The 14,715-nt window shown below is 50.5% G+C and overlaps 1 protein-coding gene across 2 annotated transcripts in view; it reads right to left on the bottom strand.

The window, feature by feature from the left end:
- Positions 1–7,328, bottom strand: part of CHST11 (carbohydrate sulfotransferase 11) — a 278,390-nt gene extending 271,062 nt beyond the window's left edge. Inside the window, exon 1 of one of the 2 annotated variants that reach the window (XM_011220056.3) lies at positions 6,595–7,328. In XM_011220056.3, the coding sequence (XP_011218358.1) occupies positions 6,595–6,712 (118 nt within the window). In that variant the 5' untranslated portion in view covers positions 6,713–7,328. The remainder of the gene's footprint in view (positions 1–6,594) is intronic. The other variant, XM_002915463.4, reaches the window with a different exon arrangement.
- Positions 7,329–14,715: the final 7,387 nt, after the last annotated feature.

Genomic DNA, 14,715 nt, shown 5'->3' with positions numbered 1-14,715 from the left:
TTGAGAGAGAGAGAGAGCACAGAGAGAGAGGAAGAATCAGACCCCTGCCAAGCAGGGAGCCTGACTCGGGACTCGATCCCCGGACCCTGGGATCATGACCTGAGCCGAAGGCAGACGCTTCACCGACGGAGCTACCCAGGCGCCCCAACCGTGCTCTATGTTTTAAACATGGATTTGTTTTCTGTGCCTCCCCCAGGAGAATGTACCACGAGGACACAGATTTTTGCCTATTTGGGTCCCTGCAGTTATCTCCAGCACCCAGAACAGAGCCTAATTCTTAATAAGCACTCCACGAAAACATCTTGAGTGATGTTGAATAGATATAGTAGATAGACAAGGTCTGAAAGCCGGTCTCTGGACTACAAATTCTGTGTTCTTTTCTCTATAGCAAATGACCACGGATCTCATCCTGAACACTTTGTTGAAAAATTTCCCAACACAAGCTCTGATAAAATTTTTCGCAAATCTCTCTTACTGAGTGGTAGTCTAGTTTGGGGGTGGCGGAGTGAGGAGAAATAGGATTTCCACAGTGACCACTTTACCAAAGGGCACAACCAGCCGCCCAAAGATAAACACGAAGCTGCAAGTAAGAAGCATCCTCGCTTCCCAACCAGCCTGCCCAGACCCCCCAGAGTGGACTCCGCTCAGACCCTCCAGGGCCTCCCATCCCAAATCTCTCTCCACCCCACACTCTTTGGCTGCGCCCTCTCTCTGCTTTCTGCTTTCCACAATCTGCTGCTTGCCCTGTTCGGTCCCACCTCAAGGACAGGCCTTGGGCTGCTCTATGCCTGGAACATTCTTCCTGGGATGGACACGTGGATGGTTCCTTCCCTTCCTTGACGTCTCTGCCCTCCAAGGTCATCTTACCAATGACAGTCCCTAATTACCTCTATATTAAATTGTAACCGCTGCCTTCCATTCATCCCCCCTGCTTTGTTTTTCTGTCTTCACAGCATCTGACAAGCTATATATTTTACTTCTGCGCTTACTTAAAGTCTGGCTACCCCACTAGAACGTAAGTACCGTGGGGGCAGAAATCAATGTTGAATCCCCAAGTGCCTAGGACAATCCCTACTGCCTAGCACAGAGTAGAAGAGAAAGGGAGAGACAGAGGTCCTAAATTCTGACCCATCATATTTGATCTAAGATGTGCCAAATTACACTCTCCAGGAATTTTTAACTGACAGATAGAACTACTCAGTGACCCCATAGCAAGAGGTGCCCTCCTCTTCACTTGTCATAAAGATGGGGTCTCAACACTCAAGAGAAACCGAAAAGGAAAAAAAAATGAGTAAGCAAAACAATGTCTGGTTTTTCTAAGAATCTGAACCCACACGCCTGCTGGCAATGACCTTTGTGAGGCCTTTTTCACCTACCCTCCCCAGATTAAGAAGAGGTTGACCAGTTGGTGGGTGGAAAAGTGGGGGAAGGGTGGGGCCTGTGCTTGCAAGCTTTTGATTTCCTGTTTTTAAATGGCTGTGCCGATAGAGCCGGGCATAAGCAAAATGACTTTCCAACCAGATAACTATAAACCGCAGCCACTTCTGTTACAGGACGGATTCCCCCAGCCCAGGCCTCACGGAAATCTCCAGCCACCCTTCCCCTGGTGCCTGACCACCACAAGGACTCCCGAGCAGAGGCTGGAACTGTTGGAGGAAATGGCCTACATGCATCGGTCTCATCTTAACGCAGCTAGGAAAATGCCCCACTGAGGCACAAACATTTCAACCGCCAGAGGGAGAGCCCATACTGGACAAGTCCTCTCCTTCAATTATCTCATGCTGCTCTCGGGACCCATAACAGTCTCATAGTTGAGACCTACCCCAAGGAAGTTTCAGACAGATAACCTAAGAACAGCCCCTACAAATCGCTTTAACTCCGAACTCATTTCATGTCTAAGCAAAAAGATCCTTTAATTTAAAATTAAATATGCGCAGGGCACCTGGGTGGCTCCGTCGGCCGACCACCGGACCCCTGATCTCAGGTCTTGATCTCAGGGTTGGGAGTTGAAGCTCTGCGCTGGGCATGGAGCCTACGTTTAAGAAAATAAATGATTAATTAAATTAAATTTAAAAAATAAAATTAAACCTGTGCAGCAAAAAAAGCAAAAAAAATAGGACTGACATCCTACAAAGCGGGGGAGGGGAGGGGACAGCGGAGGCATATGGAAGTCTATAAATTAAAAGGGCTGTGATTAAATTTTGTCTTTAAGCTTAATAACTGGTCACCATAATGATGACTTTGTCTAAAATACCTCAAACAGGTACAAATGGCAAACTAGGACCTCAACTATTTTTTTAATCTATATATTCTATGATTTACAGAATAAAGCACCTGTTGCCTCTGGGTGCTGGAATGATAAATGATCATTTCTCTTCTATGCTTCCTACATTTTCTAAAAAGAGCACATATTATCTTATAATTACACTAAAATTATAACACAAAAGCACTGTGCATTCAATCTAATCAAGTAAAACTACAAAGGGGTAACCCGAGAAGTCTTTAAATAAAGGGTATAATCTTTCAATACATCCAACCAAGGCAAAGAAATCCCAGGCAACAGTGAAAGTAAACATACGGCAAAAGGAAAAAAGAAGACGAGAAAGAGAGGAAAGGCTTTCTCCTCCGCGGGCTTCTCTTCTTTGAACAGGAGCTTTCAAACAAAACCGCAATCCTACGGAGTGACACAAAAGGAAGGTTCAGAGGAGCTGTCTTCACACACTCCACACAAATGCAGCCTGGGGGCCTCTCGGCTCCGCCTTGCACAGCACAGCTCCATCAAAGCCCAGCCGGCCGGGGCAGGTATGCGAGTCACCGAACCATCCAGAATGCACTCGGCAGGATGCATTCACCGATGGACGAAACCACTAGCATGTGGTTCCCTTCTCGCCAACGGCAGGAGCAGCTCACACCCACAAAAGGTGTTCGTCTTGTGGACGGGTTCCTTCAAGTCGGTAACTAAACAAGGCCAAGTTTCTGGTACCCAGGACACCGAGCAGTGCCCCCAGGTGCGTCATGCCTCAGGGCTGCAAATCTAGGCCTTGGGAAATGCTCTCTGCGGTGCATGAGGACTTAAGCCGAATCCATGTCTGCAGGGGCGTCTCAGAGACCAGGAAGGCAAGGAAGGGTCCCCACCAGATAGACCCAGACTCAAGGAAAGGGCACTCTTGGCAAGGCTTGACAACCTTACTGAAAACCAGAGAATTGGGTCTTCTAGGGTTGAGCCACTCCATACTTTCATCCAGCAAATATTTTATTGAGAGCCTACTATGTGTCAGGCACCATGCAAAACATGGGAATTAGAATGGGGCCTAATACCTGATCCCAGAGAGCCCAGCTGGCTCAGTGCGTGGAGCATGCAACTCTTGATCTCGGGGATGTGAGTCCAAGCCCCACGCTGGGTGTAGAGATTACTTAAAACTAAAATCTTTAAAAAAACCAAAAAACAAAAAACCTGATTGAAACAAAGACTATTAACTCAGAGTGTCACAGATCTAAAGAAACCTGCCTTCCTGACAAGGCCCACTTCTGCTGAATGCTCCAAACAAATGAAAGATCAGCTACTCAAGTTTAGGAATTGCCCCAGTTTATGAATTAGAAAACTGCAAAAAACAATGGGCCCCAGATTAGAATCAGAGGGAGAGACAGACAGCCCTCCCCATCACCGGTGGTCTCCTTTCTTCTTTCTCTCCTGCCTCTCACACTCCAGGTGTTCCCTAGCCACGAAAGAAGCTGGGAATCCATTTCTTTGGGAATACTATTTTTCTATTTCAGGTACAGGTACGTGGAACTCCTGCCAGAGGGCTCCAAATTTTTAGCAACACAATCTGTGCCATGCTGCAGTCCCTTCTGCCTCTCCCTGGGTGATCTGGAAAGACTGAAACTGCAGAGCCCGGCCAAAGGATCATCCCACCATTACCCTGAATCCAAGAAACAAAGATCAGCTCACTTTTAAGGAAATTTAAAGTGGTAGAAAAGATGTAGCATTAGCTGTCATCGGTGATGTTTAATGTCAGTAAAGTGGAACAAAATGGCAAAAAAGGAAAGGAAAATGTTTAATAGTAATTTCAAACCATATTTTTGCTTCCCGTGTCATAATAAACTGTTGGCATGGAGTTTTTGTGGAACCATGTGTAATTCAAAATAAGGAAGATCTTTCAATTGAACTGTCTTCAGGACTATATTCAACAGAAGGTACTGAAAGCAGGACTGGCTAAGGGGGGGGGGTCAGAAGAGCATACTCATAGAGATATGAATAATAAACAAATGCCATTTCTTGGGAGGAAATGGGACCAAGAAGGGAAGCAAAGGCTGAGAAAAGAGGATCAAGGGTCAAGGACAGAGGATCCTTATCAGGACACCCTTAGAGAAAGTTCTGTCCCTGATTCCCAAAGGCTAGACCAAAAAGTCCAGTGCCACTTTCAAGCCAACATTGTAAACCAGGACTGGAAATTTTAGCAAAGTGCCAATTACCAGTTGGAACTTTCTTCCTGGTGTCTCTGGTTAGAAAGTTATTTCCTAATTCTCGGGCAAGAAAAGCAAATCCTGGCTGCATGAAAAGCATGGATGGAGGTGGTATTATTAGTTAGTATTTCCCCAGACAACTAACAGGTACAGAGAAGTTAAAGTGCATTCCGGATGAGTCTAAGATCCGTCCCTGTTCCAGGCATTTCTGCAGAGAACTACCTGGCACGTTCCATCCAGGCAAAATTTTAAGTGACCTAAACACATGTCTAAAGTCTAGACCAAATCATTTGGCCCTTTACTTAAACTGGTTGAGCCCCAGTGTACTTGCACACCACCCAGTCCCCCAGTCTCTGGGGCGGAGTCTGGCCTGGTCTCCAGGATGCCTCTGTCTGTCTGGCCCTGCTGGCTGCAGCCACCCCTGGCTGCCCAGAACATAAGCGAGGTCCATTTTTAAATTCCCTTAGAAGTTTCCCAACCACCGGTTTGGGTGAGGAGACAAACAGGGCTGCAGTTTGCTGACATGGAACTAAAAATACCCAACTGCAAACAAAAGCCATCTTTTACAAGGCTGGCTCGGATGTCCCGAGGTTACGTGTGGTAGTGTCGGACCATATCCTTGGCAGTGTGGCCGCCTTAACAACTGCTCGGGGCGGAGCCGGAGCGGGGCACAGGGGCACAGGGGCCTAGCGGTCTCCGCGCTGTCAAGGAAGCTCACACCGGCAGCCCGGCCTGGTTGATGGAAAGAACAGGTTTATTCCTCTGCCACCCACCCAAACGCAGGCTAGAGGAATTCGGGGCTGCGTCTGCTGTTAGTGTTAGATACACACTGAAAGGAGAACGCGGGGGGGCGGGGAGAAAAACACCAACCCCATTTCCCTGGAAAGAAATGTGTTTCCAGCTCCCTCCTTGCAATTATAAAAGAAAATTATTGCTGTGGCTATACTGAGAAAGGCAACTTGGAGGCGTAGAAAAAATGGATTTCGCAGCCAATGTGGCCCACCGGGGGCCTGCCGGGGATGAGGAGGGGTGGGGATACCACGGCTCCCCGGGGAGATCCGCGTCGCCCCGAAGCCTCCTTGAAAGGTTTTTACCTGTTGGGCTTGGGGGCCGAGCTGCGAACCCCCCGGCCGCCGCGCTCGAAGGCGCTCCTCCCTCCCCAGGTCCCAAACTTTCCTTAGCGCCCCTTGGAAGGGGCGAGCCTCGATCCTCCCCCAGTCCACATTTCCGATGTGGAACTTGTCTACGCTCCCGAGGGCTCACTGCCACAGGCCCCGGGACCCTCCCGGGGACCTCGGATGCTCGGAACGCAGGAGTCGGAGAAGCAACCTGACGGTCAGCCCAGGACCCGGCCAAAGTTTCCTCCAAAACTGCTGCGGCCAAGGCTTAACCCAGAGGCCCTAACCAGCGCAGGGCTAGAATAGCCGTTGGGGTGGGGGCGCAGGGTGAAGCAGGCCCCAGGGCACCAGCCGCAAGGTCAATGAGGAGCCAGACCCCGGGGCAAACAGCGGGCGCCCGCCCCCTTCCCCAGCCTGGTGGAGGGGCAGCGCCGGGCACCCAACCTCTCCCCACACCTCCGCGCGCCGCCGAGCCCGGGACACGTGGGAGCCTAAGCCTCGGGCTCCCCACCTCGCGGCAGGGACTTGGCGACCTCGCCCTACGCCCCCGAGCCCCCCACCCCGGAAAAGGCAATGCGCCCGGGCGCAGAACTGCAGGCTCCCGGCGCCTCTTTCATCCTCGGATCGCGGCATCAGCGGGGAGTTGCGTTCTCTTCAAACCGGCCCCCCACCACCAGCAGCTGCCTCCAACCTCTCTACCTTGCTCCGCTACCTCGCAGACAGACAGACAAGAGACACAAAGAAAAAAGGGAGGGGGGGGGAAACCAAACTACAGCCCCTCCTGCTCCCATCCTCCAGCCCGGAGCCGGGAGGAAGAGGAAGGTGAGGACGTCTTCCCTCCTCCTCTGCATCCCGACTCGGCGACCCGGGCAGACCTGGCAGCAAGGAGCCCCGGGGTGGCTGAGAGGGAAGAGGTAAGGTTGGAAGAGGCAGACACCCGGCGCCAGTGAGCGAGCGAGAGCGCGAGGGAGAAAAAAAATATCCAACAAAACCACGCTAACGCGCCCCCTACCTGGGTGCAACATACTTTGGAAATAGAAGATGACCAGGATAAAGGATCCCAAGCAAGTGGCCAGCACCATCCGGCAAATTCTGTTCATCCTCATCACTTCCAGCAGCGCCGGCTTCATGGCTTTGTCCTGGCTGCGGGGACCGGGGTGTCCGGGAGGCGCGCCCGGGGCGCAGGAGCCCGGACCCTGCCGCGCGGTGCGGAGCCCGGGAGGCGCAGGGCTGGGCTGGGCAGGGCTCGGGGTGGGGGGACGGTCGGGAGGGCTTCGCGCCCGCTCTCGGAGCCCCCAGCCCCGGGCCGGGGTATGGAAAGCGCCGGAGTTGTTCTGGAAGTGCCGAGATGCGTGGACTGCCGGCTGCGCGCTTCTGCGCCTCCTGCTGCTCCTCTCCGCCTCCCCGCTGCCTCCTCCGCTCCCGCCGCCGCGCTGCCTCCTCGAGGGCCGGGCGGCTGGGGTGCGAGCGCTGATGGTGCCGCCGCCGCCGCCGCCGCCGCCGCGCTGGCCGCTGTGGCTGTCGGACGGGCCCCCTCCCTCCTCTCCAAAGGCTACTTCATTGCGCTCCAATGATCTATATATTCCGGGCTGGGTTTTACCAAATGCAACTCGCAGCCCCCGGCGAGGGGAGGGCGCCCGCGGAGAGCCGGGAGGAGGGAGGGACCCGAGCGAGAGGGGCGGAGCGTCGCGCTCCCCCCGCCCCTACCCGGGAATTGGTCGCGTCCAGCTGTTTCCCGGGGAGTGCGGAGTGCACGCCGCGCTCCCGCAGGGTCCCAAAAGCCCTCAGTCCCCGGCCGGGCTCGGCCGCCGTCTGGAGGTTGTGTCAGCGTTTCCATGACAAAACCCGGAGGAAAAAAATGCGAATAAACTCGCCTCGGTGCTGCCACCCACTCCTGCCGGCGTTTGTGGAGAGAAGTGGCAGGGAGCGGGTTGGGCACCGAGAGCGGAAAGGGGTCTGGGGATCCTCGATTATCTAAAATCCCTGGGCGGGGTGGTCGAGAAGTTGCTCCTAGCCGTCCCCCCCCCCGGGGCGAGTGCCCCTTTGCCGACGCTCAAAACGGGCGGTTTCGTTTTTCTTTCAAACCACAGCCTGGCTTGAACGCTGTTTTGGAAAGGAGTTACAACACGGCTCACTTGGGTTCAAGGTTAGGGAAACTGCACTACCCGCAGGGATCAGGCGACAAACGAGCTCTCTCGGGGATTTAGGCAGGGTCTCTCCGTCAACAAGGCAAAAGGGGCTTGCTTGCGGATTTTAAAACTCTGGCTTCCCAAAGGGTAGAGCTCCCTCCAAATCCTCCCAAGTACACTCCAGTCCCCGCAGGGGGGAAGTGAGCGGTTGCCCCCCACGAAGTCACTGTCCTCCGAATCCAAACAACTGATGGAAAAAACCCAGCCGGCCTTACTTAGCATTGGCAGGTAAATGGAAAGATGGCGTTGCTTTCTTGTAGTGTGTTAAGTAATTTAAAATTTCCAATCCCATGCATTTAAGTTGCGCAACAATCAATAAAGTGGATGCAGGCAAATAGGAGATCACTGGCTCACCTACCCTATTCTAACTGGAAAATCTGGCTACCTACCACACAGAACCGAAGATCTTGTTCTGCTGCCCTTTGTGGTTTCTGTAAGCGAAGAGATAGGAGCTGCCGTGTCTTTTTATTATTTTTTAGAATTTTATTTTATTTATTTGAGAGAGAGCAGAAGCAGGGGGAGGGAGAGGCAGAGGGAGAAGCACATTCCCTAACTGAGCAGGGAGCCTGATGAGGGGGTTGATTCCAGGACCCTGAGATCATGACCTGAGCTGAAGGCAGATGCTCAACGGACTGAGCCACCCAGGCGCCCCATTTTTTATTTTCCTTATAAGGTTACCTCAGGTTTTTAAAATTTAAAGGATTATTTAAATTCCAACAATAATATCTGGGGGGGGAATGTTATTGTAAAGACTAACTTTTGTGTCAGATTATCAAATTGTTACTACTATTAGCTCAATTCATAATCAAATAAGATAATATGTCTTTCAATGCCTCTCACATAATAGGCACTTGATAAATGCTTACTAAATCTGAATGTAAGGCATCTTACCCTCTTCTCAATACATCAGACCCAACTTGCAAACAGACCCATGCAGCAGAACCCACCTCTACCACCTCGGTTCCCTTCCCCCAGAGTTGCAAGGTAGGGAAAGGAACAAAGTCAGCAGCCTTGCCTTTGATTACAGAAGACTATCAATTACAGCACAATATTCATGTAACTGGTATGTACTGTATTAATTTGTACGCACTTGTGAACGAGTTGCTTGCTACAGTCTGCAGAGCTGAACAAGCTCCAGAACAAAGTCATTCTTCACTGATTTTCCCTACAGGAAATTGGGGATGAGAGTTGAACACATGGCCACCCACCCCAACCAAGGCAGGGTTTCTTTGCAGGGAGCACGGTTAGATGAGGACTTGCAACACTTTGCCTAGAATGTCAGCCTCTCGTTTTAATTCCTGGTTTCACAGAGCAGGCAGAGATCACCCAACTGGCCTTTCACCATCCAGGGCAGAGACCACACTGTACCTGGACAAAAGTCCGGACATGCATAAGGCAGTCTGAGAAGTCACAGGACCGAGGAAGAAATCAGAAGTGTAATCTCTGGTGGGTCACGGAGGGTTGAGTTGACCAACATGGTGGATAATGTGGTGGGCCACGCCCCACATCCATTTTCGTATTTCTACATCAGTCGGGAATTGGCCCAAACATACAGGGATGGGTAAGGCTCTCATAGGTAAACTACCACCTCTTCCAAGAAGTCTTCCCTGATTTCTCACCTGAGGTAGCTTCTTTCCTCCTCAGTGCTCTGAGCACTAGGTCCAAACCCCTCTTGGGTCACTGTACCCACTAGGCTGGGTTTCATTCACCTCTGTCTCTCTCTAATCCTCAGCTTCATGACTGGCACTGGGTAGGTACAGCTAAGTCACAGATGGAGAAGTAACGCCTTCTTGGGTTACAAAGTTAGATCACCTCTAAAGTCTACCGTAATGGTCACCGGTAACGGCCTGTGATTCTGTTGTTCCACCCACTTTAGGGGTGAGGGAAAAGGTTTCATTTCTTGTCTCCCCCGTCACACTGTAAACTTCCCAACCTCAAATGGACTTATTGCTTTCTGTAAGTTTCTGTTCTAACAAAAGTGTTGTGTTTTGTTTTTTTTTTACCTCTTTTACTCATGCTACATGATAAAAATTGACCAGATAAAGCCCAGATAAGACTGAGGAGAAGGGAGAAGATTTGGTATTTTGAACTTTGAAGACAGGATAAAGAAGGGCTGCCTCTCAGATCAGGGTTTCTGTTTCCCCAGTGTACCAGTCAGGACAGGCCAAGTGATGCTGCAATTTCACTGGCTTAAGACAACCAGGGCTTACATCTCACTCCACTATGTCTGCAGTGGGCCAGCAGAGGGGCTGTCCACTGGCGTTTTTCAAGGATGAGGCCAAAGCAGCCCCCACCTAGAACAATGCTGGTTGCCATGCCTGAGGAGAGGAAGTCTCTGGAAGGCCTCGCTTGAATGATTCAGTGATCCAGCCCAGAAGAGGCACGTGTCACTTCTGTTCATCATTTATCAGTCAAAACTACTCACAGATGGCTCCATGTCACACCAAGGCCAGGAAGTCAGAGCCTAAAGCATTTGGGGAACAGTCTTCCCGACTACAACCCCCAGTTGCTCTTCAGAACTTATTTTCCCTTATTTTTCTAATTCCCTTTAACCCAGAGAGCTCTGGGAAACCAGAACTGTGCTCATCCTAGGACCTGGCTAAATCTTGCTTGATTTGTTAAGCATGAAATGTTCTGCCTAAACTAAATAACATGCAAACAGGGGCACCTGGGTGGCTCCGTTGGTTAAGCGTCTGCCTTTGGCTCTCCCAGGGTCTGGAATCGAGTCCCACATGGGGCTTCCTACTCCGCAGGGAGCCTGCTTCTCTCTCTGCCTCTGTCTCTCTCTCTCTCTCTCTCATGAATAAATAAATAAAATCTTTAAAAATAAATAAATAAATAAAATGCAAATAAAATTGGGGCTGCCCCTTTCAAAGCCTGGTGTGGTCCTGAAAAATGTGTTAAGGTGAAAGTTCTATGTATATGGATGATCTTGGAAAACTCACAGGCAAGGAAGAAATAGATGTGAAATCAGAATCCCAGCTCCTGCGTGCCATCAGCAGTGAGCCCACAGATATTCACCAAGCAGGCCCCATACCTGCAGGCTGGGCTCGGCTTCGTTCCCGTGCACTACGCCTTCAATGCACGGTCTTGTTGAGACCTTGCAGGACTGGCAGCCCTGCCCCTTTCTGCACTTGGGTGGAGAGGGAAGTGGGCCCAGGGCCCTGGGAGACAGAGAGCTCTTTAGCACCCTTGGGAAAGGGGGGCTTGCCTTCTGCCAACATCAGCCAGGGGCCCCCGACTGGCTCCTCTGAGGACGGGCCTTGCCCATTTGCATCCCTCCGGCACCTTGAGCACAAAGTACGCTCAGTTAACCAGAGCACAGTAAATATTTGTGGAGCGGAATCAAAAACCATTTGCCCACAGCGTGTGGTGATCTGAGGTGCAGATTTTCTATAGGTCGGTAAACCGCAGGTACACAAGTGGGTTACTCATGACATAGCTCGGAGCGCAGACTCTTCTCCGCAAGCTTTCTGGAACAAGGTGTGGATGGAAGAAAGGAAGACAGAAGGGGGCTAGGAGAAGGGGAAGAAATAGAGAAGACAAAAGGAGAGAGGAAGAAAAAGATGCGGGAGACAAAGGAGGCAGGAAGAAATCCCCCCCCCTTACTCTGTTAATTGTCTGAGGCTACCTTTGCCCCTCTGCCCAGTTGAGGCCCCAGAGGTTCCTCTCCTTCCTTTCCAGAGGAGAGAGGGCTGCTGGACCCTAGGGCTCAACCCCACTCCCAACGCCCCGTGTGGCCTCGTCCACACTTCCCATCCGCACAGAGCATGGAAATCAGCTCCCAAGCTGCTCCTCCCTCCAGCGGGCCCTGGCTAACTTCCAAACTCCCATCCAGATGAGCCGGAAGGAAGCTCTCCAGCTCCCATCCCATGACCCAGCTGCCTCTGCCGACCCCCACGCCCAGCTCAGAAATGGTGACAGGGGGAGCTGCCGCCATCCACATGGCTCCCTTGGGCCGGGCCATGTTCTAGGCGTTCTGTGTGCTTCCCCTCCCCACCTGCTTCCAGATGGGGGCCACTACTATCCTCGCATTACAGAGAAGGACACTGAGGCAGAGAATGGTGACATAACACACCCAGGGTCACACAGTGGTGTTGGCAGATTCAAGGTCACAAAGCCAGAGGGCAGGCAGCAGCAGGGGCTCCGGGGTCTGCTCTCTTCTCCTTGCTTGACCGCCAGTTGGGCTGGGACAGACCATGTGGACCTGTGTGACCCGAGGCAGGCCACGTCCCCCTCTGAGCCCTACAAGCACAGCTGCCTCGATGGGCAGGACGCCAGAGAGATGACGTGGCACATGACGGCTGCTGGGTGCCTTCACTGCTTGTCTCCCTTGTCACCCCTGCCAGGCTCTCCGCGTGCCCCTGTGACCCTTCCTGCCAGGCCCCCCGCCTCCTGCTACTCCTCTGAACATCAGCATCTCTCATGCATACCTTGACGTCCATGGCCCAGTCATTTATGGAAATGTTCACTTGTGTTTGTTCTCCTGTATCTTTCACTTCTCCACGACCCCTCCATTTCAAGCAGTTTCTTGCTATCTGCCTGAGAGATTTGATAAAAGACTTTCTTGGAGACAAATGTGAAACTATGGGAGAGAGAGTGCCAGGGAGAAAGGGGGGGGGGGCTTTGGGGGAGATTTCTGAAGGGGGGTGGGAGCACCTCCCACCCTGTGCCCAGGGAGGCAGAGGGCACCTGCAGTCACCAAGAGAGGCAGGAACCTGGCATGGTGGCCCCTGTGTCACCAGAGACTCCAGGGCCCCAAGCCTGGCAGGAAAGTCACAGAGCTTGGAGGACAAGAGCAGCAGATGCCTTGGAGGTGACTGGTACCCCTAGCACATGACCAAAGGGCCTCCGATGCTTTGGTGATGAAGACACTGAGACCTCTAACCGAAAACCTTACGATTTCTCACTCCCACGTGTGATTCAAAATAGAAATCATACCAAAGCAGGAAATACATAAGAAGAGAGCCAAGAAAGTTCATTTTTTTTCTGATTTTTTTTTCTCCCAGCTTTAACACATAAATAAAACCTATTAACTCTAGGTGTACAGTTTGCTGAGTTTAGGCAATTGGAAACGGTATATAAACTCCACGACTGCAATCAAGTCACAGAATATTTCCACTGTCCAGACAGTTCCCTCTTACCCCCCCTCTGCCATCCATCTCCTGCCCAGACCCTGGCTTCAGGCGACCACTCATCATCCTTCTTTCACCTTTCACTATGGTTTTGTCTCTCCTACAATTTTTTTTTAAATGTAGCCTGCACGCCCAGTGTGGAGCCCAATGCAGAGCTTGAACTCACAACCCTGACATCAAGACCTGGGCTAAAGAGTCAGACACAACCAACTGAGCCACCCACGTGCCCCTGCCTTTTCTGCAATCTATAGAAATGGAATCATGCTCTACGTAGCCTGCCATGACTGGCTCCTTTCACTTAACAAAATTATTTTGAAATTCATTCAGCTTAATACGGAATCCCTTTTTTATTGCTGAGCAGTATTCCACAGTGTGGATTCACCACAATCTGTTCATCCGTCCATCGGCCGACAGACATTTGCACGGTTGCCAGGTTTTAGCTAATAGGAGGAACACTGCAAAGAACATTCGAGTGATGTTTTCATTAATCTTGGGCAAATACCCAGGACACATTACAGGACACGGCCTACCTCTCCTCCAAAGTGACTGTTGTACCGTTTTGCATCGATACCAGCAAAGGAGGAGACTCTCCTGTCCTTTTCAATACCTGGTGTTGTCAAGTCTTTTTTATCTTAGCCATTCTACTGAACATTTAATGATCTGTCACTTTCGTCTTAACTGCATGTCCGTGACGACCAGTGATGTTAGCATCTTTTCATGTGTTTCTTAATCATTCCAAAATCTTCTGTTGTGAAGCGTTTGTCCAAATCTTTGGCACATTTTTAACCATTATTTATTTTCTTATGATCAGTTGTGATATCACTGAATTCTTCATATTTTCTGGATGCGAGCCCATTTTCAGATACATGTTTTGCACATATCTGCTCTCAGTCTGCTTTCCTTTTTTTCTTAACTGTGCCTTTTGAAGAGCAAAAGTTTTCAAAACTGAAGTCCATTTTAGTAAGTGTTTCTTTCATGGCTTGTGTTTCTGTGTTCTGTTAAAGAAACCTTGGCCTAACTCAATGCCACGAAGATTTTCTCCCGTGTTCTCTTGCTGAAGCATTTATGTGGAAGTTCGAGCACTTATGTTAAGTCTTTGATCTATGTTGAGTGAAATTTGGCTGTCTGGCAAGCATGGAGGTTCTTTTTTTTTTTTTTTTTAATACCAGTTGTTCCAGCACCATTTTATACAATTCTTATTTTATCCCATGTTGTGCAATTAAAGTATGCCACATCAGGATATAATCCCCATGGGCATGATGCAGTCCTCAAGACATTAATAATTGATAAGGTTCCAAGGATGTTATAGAAATGAGGCCAGAAAAGCCCAACTGATTTTGTCTTTTTCCCCAAGAAAATCCTTCGGGGTGTTCTCTAGTGTTGTCCCTTTGTCTGTATCATTCCACGAGTTGACAGAGGCAAAAGAGAGCAGCCATCTCCTCCGTCCACCAACAAACAAGAGGTTACATCACCATAAAACCTCCATGGGCCCATTCTATTTCATTTACTAAGGGCCTGACTGGATAATCTAAGAAAGGCAAATGATAACAGCCCCCCTCACAAATTTGCAGGAACTGCTTAATTAATGTCTCTCAATCCTGTGGTCTTTGAGCTCTGTGAGGGGAGGGCTGGGGCCCTGTCTCTATCGTGCCTAGCGTGACAGTGTTAACACAGGGCTGTCTAGAAATACATATTAAATGAGTGATATCACTTTTACCTGCAGCCTGGCAGAAATTATACAATATTGGCAAGACCCAGTGCTGGGAATGGTGCAGGGAAAAGAGAATCCTTATGTACTGATGGTGGAAG

The sequence above is a fragment of the Ailuropoda melanoleuca genome, chromosome 15, assembly GCF_002007445.2.
Source record: "Ailuropoda melanoleuca isolate Jingjing chromosome 15, ASM200744v2, whole genome shotgun sequence".
Classification (NCBI taxonomy): domain Eukaryota; kingdom Metazoa; phylum Chordata; class Mammalia; order Carnivora; family Ursidae; genus Ailuropoda; species Ailuropoda melanoleuca.
The sequence above is the reverse complement of the archived record's forward strand: the minus strand, read 5'-3'. Positions and strand labels throughout refer to the sequence as shown.